At 48.6% G+C, this 6901-nt stretch overlaps 1 protein-coding gene across 1 annotated transcript in view; it reads left to right on the top strand.

Annotated features, from left to right (window-relative positions):
* LOC104521135 (mucosa-associated lymphoid tissue lymphoma translocation protein 1-like) overlaps positions 1–3732 on the top strand; it is a gene marked incomplete at its 5' end in the record, with an annotated part of 11280 nt that extends 7548 nt beyond the window's left edge. The window contains 2 exons of the mRNA XM_010163042.1: positions 1580–1705; positions 3373–3732. Of these exons, the coding sequence (XP_010161344.1) occupies positions 1580–1705; positions 3373–3732 (486 nt within the window). The remainder of the gene's footprint in view (positions 1–1579; positions 1706–3372) is intronic.
* Between the last annotated feature and the right edge of the window lie 3169 nt (positions 3733–6901).

Genomic DNA, 6901 nt, shown 5'->3' with positions numbered 1-6901 from the left:
TGAAGCCCTGTGTCAGTGGCATCCAGGCTGCCCTGCATTGTGTCTCTTTGGTTTCCAGGCTTACTTTAACCTGGCTGCTGGGGTCAGCATAGCGGTGGCAGCGTGAGAGGAGCTGGGAGCCGGTACCTGATGCAATGAGCCAGGGAAGGAAAGAGCGGGAGAGGGCAGTGTTCATTTGCAGAAGGTGCTCTGCCTTGCAGCCTGTCTCCTGTTTCAGGCTGGTGGAAGGAACCATGAGGAGGCTCCCTGAGCAGGAGAGCTGCTCCATTCCCCTTTGAACTGTGTCCTCCCCTTCTTGGCACACCCATCTCCCTTTCTGCCAGCTCCTTTCACTGCTCTCATCTTCCCTAAGCTCCCTCCAGTTTATCTTTCCAATAATGAGTTGCCAAGTGTGGAGGTGGGATTTGGCTTTGCTTTGTACAGAGATAAATGGTATTTCTTCAGCCTGACTCCAATGGACCTACTGGATCAGCAGTGGTCTTTACTCCTGTTCTGCCAGCTTTGCAAACAGGGGTGACCCTGATGCCTGCAGATCCCAGCCAGCATTTGGGATCCAACATTTTAGCTCCTACCCCCAATATTCTCCTGGTCAGATACAAGTTGCTTTGACCTCTTGCAGGCAGCAGTTCAGGGAAGGTATATAAAGGCTAGCAAGAGCTCACAGGGCTTCTCTAACTTCTGTCTCCTGCCAGTGTCCTAACAGCCTCCTTCATCAGCATGCCCAGTGCAACTTCTGCTAACAGCGAGAAAGTTTTGCAAGGGTCGAACCCTCCTCATGCACCACTGGCTTTACCTGTGGCTGCAGTGAGGCTGCCCAGGCTGCTCAGCTCTATGGCCAAAGCCAGGCCAGGACATCCTAGTGTTGATCAAGAAAAGGCCAGAAGGATCACACTTTGGTAGCTGCTGAAGCCAGCTGGCAGAGGGAAGCACCTTCTTATGGAAGGGGCTGACGGACTGTAGGCTGTCACCCAGCTTAAAAGGCTCAAATCCAAAGGAAGATGCCGTTCCATAAGTCCCTTAGTCCCTTGCCCCTTGTTGTACTATTAGTAGCTCCAAGATATGATTGTTACTGAAGAGGATTTCATAGAGATGGGGCTGTTTGGGATACATTGAAGTAATTCAGCAAGAATTGACAGTTCTGTAGATGGTGGGGGGCTAACTTGTCACCTGGCGTGACTCAGAGCTTCCTCCAGCTATGCCCTTGGAAAACTTGCTTTCTCCTTGACACACTGCTTATGCTACAGATGGTTGTGATACCAGCTGTTGCTGCTATCTGCTCTGCTGGAAATCCCATTATACCACAATTTTTCCAGTAGATGCCCTCAGGGGATGTCTAGCTAGGTCTTCCCATTGATATACGCAAGGCAAGTGTGTAAAATCTCTGTATTTCTGTTGCTTGCACTCTGTAGTACTTCCATAAGGGTATGCAGCATTTCCACCAGCCAAAGTGTCAAGGGCACAAGCAAGCCCTGGGCACTGCTGTGTGCAGGGAAGCAGCATGTTTGGTGGGCAGCTATACCTCTATGCCCAGACTGATGCTGAAATTTCCTTGCATTTCCTCTTATTTTCCTTTTTGCAGGAGATGGACGATGTGGCTATGCTGAAAGAAAGCCACCTGGACCAAGTGGAGTCTCTGCTCAGCTCTGTGTACAAGCGAGAGGAGCTGGACTGCGTCTTCCAGCTCTGTGGACTACAGAAAATTCAGGTAGAGAGATGCCAGGTGCAAATCTCTGCAATTCTCCTGCACCCTCATGTGACTGTTACTGCACATCCCCGCTGGCTTGAGCTGGATGTGCCCCTCTGATTGTGTGTCTCGTGACTCCATGCTGATGATGCCTGGCATGTCTGTGTCAGTGTAACATACAGATCGATGTTGGAGCTTGTTGGTCTTCAAGGCACGAAAGCCATCCTCTTTCTCTTGGTTCTTTCTTGGTTTTCTGCACTGCCCAGCCGGGGAGGCTGTTCTTCGCCTGTATCAGCCTAGGGGAGATCAGACTAGCCCAAATGTTTCAGATGAAGGATGTGCGCTTGCCTGGAAGATGGGGTCATGGACTGGCCAGGTTCTCAAGCAGTGGGAGAGTTTATCCCCTGCCATCAGGGTGACACTACCAAGCCTGATCCAAGCTATGCCTCTTTGGCACACTTCAGAAGACTTTCAGGAGGCAGAATTGCTAGTCCCCTGGCTTGTATCTTCCAGCAGATTATCTCTTCCCAAGTAACAGTGCACACCTTGTTTCTCATTTCACTTTTTTTCCCTTTAACACCCAGCCAGTGGGTCTTGCCAGCTGCTTATCTGCTGTGCTCCACACAGGCTCACACTGAATGCTGCTCTCGAGCTGCTGCCTAGATCTGCCTACAACAAGCTCCATTTGCTGAGTGCATGATGTGCCTCGGCATATGGCAGCTCTTTCAGTCCTTGATTGTTCCTGGAGCATTTTTCTGAACCCTTCCCAAGCATTCAGCATTGTTTTTAAGTGCAGATGTGAGACCTGGACCCTGCGTTGCCTGCCAAAATTATCTTCTTGCTCCATTATGCATCCTGTCCTTTGTACAGCCAGGCGTCTCAGACACAGCCCTCAAGTTCACATTCAGGGATTTAGCTGCCATGAATATGGTTATTTTCTGATTTCTTCACCACCTTTTATAAAAATCTGAAATAGTGTTAGACTGTGAATGGATCCCTGTGGAGTGCTGCTGTTTAACACTTTTGGCTTTTCCTGTGTGATGTGTATTTTATTTAAGTGGTTCATATCCCTCTCCTAGCTTTCCTCTCAGCAGTCCTGTGCCATGGCCAGGATGGATGTTGTGCTGTTCCTCCCGTGGGTGCAGGTTGCCTGTGTGCAGTCCCCCTCCCTTTCTGCTCCCCTGTACCAGCATCCTGGTGGTGATGTACCAGCATCCAGTGACAGTGCTCTGACCACGCTGATGAGGTCTCAAGTGAGGTGGCCTGATTTCAGGAGAAGTCCTGAAATCCAGAAACTATGGCTCAGGACCACAGATAAAGGTAGCCAAGCATTGGAACAGGCTGCCTAGGGAAGTGGTGGAGTCCCCATCCCTGGAGGTATTTAAAAGACGGGGAGATGAGGGGCTCAGAGATATGGTTTGGTAATGGACAGGTACGGTTGGACTCGATGATCTCAAAGGCCTTTTCCAACCAAACGATTCTATGATTCTGTGAAATGTCATGAGCATATGCAACAGTTCATTTTCTCTGGCAGTAGCATTGCTCCATCACGCCACAGCATGGGGCTGTGAGCCTGCAGAACAGTCAGCCAAGTCTGTCATTTTTGTTGATTGCGTGCAACAGTGAAAAAGCTCTGCTTAAAGTCTTGGTCTCCGATTCACTTTGCATCCTTTGCTCTTCCCTTCCAGACAGACGTGGTCCTGCAGTTGGATTTGCATTACACCCGGCTGAGCACAAAGCAGAGGACTTGTGAAAGACTGCAAACAACCCTCCAGAAATCTCTGCTAGGGCAGTTTTTCATCCAGAGGAATTACTCCCAGCCAAACTACCAGAGAACTGCCTGTGCAAGCAGTGTGTGCCTCCAGGATGCATTGGCGCTGAGCACGGACCCAAAGAGGCAAGCATCTCTGAGGACAGGCTCTGGCCACAGCTTGCCCAGCAGCAACCCTTCCAACTTCAGCAGCGAGCCAGAGGAGAACGATGAGAGCGACCTGAGCGAGCTCTGCTCAGCACTGCTCCAGGCTGGCCGAGAGCAAGACTACCCCTGATCCCCTGGGCTGGTATGCCCACCTTGGGAACTGCTATTTTTAATAGAGGCAACAGTTATTCGAGTGTTAAATACATCAGAATCCATCAGCTGCTTTCCAGCCTCATCAATTGCCCTGTCCAGATGAGGCCAAGGCTGCTCCTTTGGAAAGGCTTCTCCCATCTGTGCCCTGTGGTGTGCAGGGCCTGAAGCCCACTGGAAACAGCCTCTGTCCCACAGCAGTGGTAGGGATCAGCAAGGAGTCGTTGTTGTGTCTCGTGGAGGACAGGACACCCGACATTTCCAGGCAAAACCTAATGTTGCTTAAAGTCAAGGGCACCGGCTGATGTTTTCTTTGAATCAGGCTTTGCCTGAAAGCAAAAGTTACAGCATTAAAGGTGTTAAAAACCCATAAACACTACAGACCCATGCTACAGCAGCAGCACAGCCTCAGAACCCAACTACAAACTGCTGACTCTCATTGCAGTTGTACAGGGGACACAAGGCTTGAACAAAGGACCCAGATAGAGCTGTGTGAACGTATAAGCTCTCCCTTGGGCTTGCAACGTGGTTTTTCTTTCCTTGTGAGTCCCCCCTGCATCAAAGCGTGTTTTAAGTTATGCATTTATGTATTTCTGAAGAATGTATTTATACTTGGGGCAAGACAATTGCTTGCCAGGAGAAGGAAGGTTGGAAGTTCTGTCAAATGTGTGTTTACAGGGAAGGCTGGTTTTCCACATGTTCCCCTTCCAGCGTGGTACACAGGGGCATTAAAGTGTGTCAAGTTCTGTGCAGTCCTAGTTCCTCTCAAATGCAGAGTTTCCTACATCTGGGAGATGGAACAGACCAGGATGGAGGAGGAAGAACCTCAAAAAGTCATTATTAGTTCAGATTTTATTTCTAGGTGCCTGTCTCTGAGCATTCAGTGTGGGCAATCTCGAGCAGTACCTTTTGTGGAGATCATGCTGTCCAGAGGGAGCCACAGGCGAACAGGGCCCAGAGGACAACCTGAGTGGGCACAATGCCCTCCCTGCCTGCTTCTATAATATTTGTTTGATAAAGGTTTCAGCATAGCTCCAGCTCAGCAAGGGCCTGAGAGGGTGATCAAGTAGTTCAACAGGGGCTAATGACCCCAATGAGGTGTGGCATCTCCATCTTTAGAGACAGTTCACTCTGGAGCAGAGAAGGTGCTGATGAACTGATCCAAGATGTTGGGGTGCTGGACCAGAGACTGCTGGAGGTGCCTTCTGGCTGTTGTGGTCCTGTGAAAGAAGGAACTTGGAGATCAAAGGATCAAGGATGACAGGGTACAGAGAGTGCCCAAGATCCGTCTTCTGTCTTGGTCTAAAAGAGGGATGGAGAGAGCATTTTCTAAGTTTTGGTTTTCCTTCAGCAGTGAAAATACTTGTGTATCAATCTATGGTGTCTGTTGCAGCATGGAAAAATATGAAATGTTACTTCCAGATAAACCATCCTACAAGGGCTGGAAACCTCTCCAAAGAGAACAGAGGAGGCTTTTATTCTCCTCACAGTGAGTAGAGCCAAGGGAAAGAAGAGAGGGGCCCCGTCTGGCTGAAGCCTAGAAAGTCTCCTAAGAAAAAATGTAAATCTCAAAAAAACCAAAAAAACCAAACCAAACCAGGATGTAGTTTAAATAAGGTGGACTGATAGAGAAGCTAAATCAGAAAATAATAAAGTAATTGAAGGGAGAACCAAAGATCAACTCAACACCAGCAGAAACTTAAGAAAGGTCAGTGGGAATGGCTATGCAGGCATTTGGGAGGAGCTGGGAATCCTCTGTGAGGATTGTACACACCCTCCTGTACTGTCAGGGCAAAATGTGGCTCACATTATCATGGCAAATGTCATTTCATGTGCATGTTAATCTCATTAAAAGTTAGGCTGTTTATTTTTTCTGAATAAAACACTATGGGTGTTTTTGAATGCATAAAGCTTCATGTGGCTCCGAGTTAACTGTCCTTATTTTTCTCTCTAATTGCCAGGGTATGACTTAATATTGACCTACTTTGAACTCTAGCTTCTAGGCTCTTATGTGTGAGGACTGTCTCTTTTTTTGGGTAACTGCATATTGAAGTTTGGATTTAGAAGGTGGATCATATGATACTAGATAGGATGAAATAATGTCAGGATTCACTGTGAGTTATCCATCTCCTTTTTAAAGTGGGTGGCTGGGTCAGGCTTAGGAGGCTTCCTGTCCCAGTGCCAACCACAGGACTTGTCCCTGTCACCAGCTCTCTCATTTCTTCCAGGAGACCCTGCAGCCAAGCCCAGGGCTACCACATTTCCATGCACCTAAGTCAACAGTGTGTTATGTCTGAGAATGCAAGCACTTGCAAAGCTGAATTGCAAAGGTGGACTTGGATTGCATCCTGGGCGTCTGGCCACGACGGCATGCTGCCCTGCCACCAGCTGGGTTCATTGTAGGAGGGGGTGAAGCAATGTCTGCCTTCATCTCCCTACCTTACACATGATATCCAGACTTCCCTGTGGTGAGATAAGTGTTTTAGTGCCAGTAAATTTACCCTTGAAGCTGTGTTTTCATCTCCCAGCGTGGAGGATGGATGTGCTTCTCTTGACCACGTCCTTCCCCATCTGCAGACATAGTCCTTGTGGCCAGTGTGAGGGGTAGGAGGGAAGGAGCACCCACCTCTGTGCAATGCACCAGCATTTCGTACTCTGCTCACAGCATGTCCACAACCAAGCGGTCCCAACAGTTGCTGCCCACTTGACATTTAATTTCTCTCGTCATTGCTGCTCCTTCTATCTGTTGCCTCGTGGACAACTCTGCTTTTCCCCCATCTCGGTGTGACCTGACCTCACCTCTTGCTGCTGTATCTCTCTGGCTTGCCCTTCTCTGCCACGGCACTCACCCTGCAGTGTGCAGCCGTTCTTACCGCTTCCATTTCTCACCTGACAACATGTATCCCACCTATCTTGCTATGTCATTTCAGGTTATCCCTCCGTTCCTATCAATTTTGAGCAGATTTACATGCCTTTTCATACATTTTCTGAAGTAGCAGGTGCTATCTCCAAACTTAAATTGGAAATTTGATGCTATCCCATTGCATTTCTTTGCAGGGTCGTAGTCTGGACAGACCCTATGGGTGGGCTCCTCTGTGCCTAGTCTTCATACTACCTTTAGCAAGAAAACCAGTCCATTATTTAATTTG

The sequence above is a fragment of the Antrostomus carolinensis genome, unplaced genomic scaffold (genome assembly GCF_000700745.2).
Source record: "Antrostomus carolinensis isolate BGI_N321 unplaced genomic scaffold, ASM70074v2 scaffold11162, whole genome shotgun sequence".
Lineage (NCBI taxonomy): Eukaryota > Metazoa > Chordata > Aves > Caprimulgiformes > Caprimulgidae > Antrostomus > Antrostomus carolinensis.
This window is presented reverse-complemented; position numbering and strand designations above follow the sequence as displayed.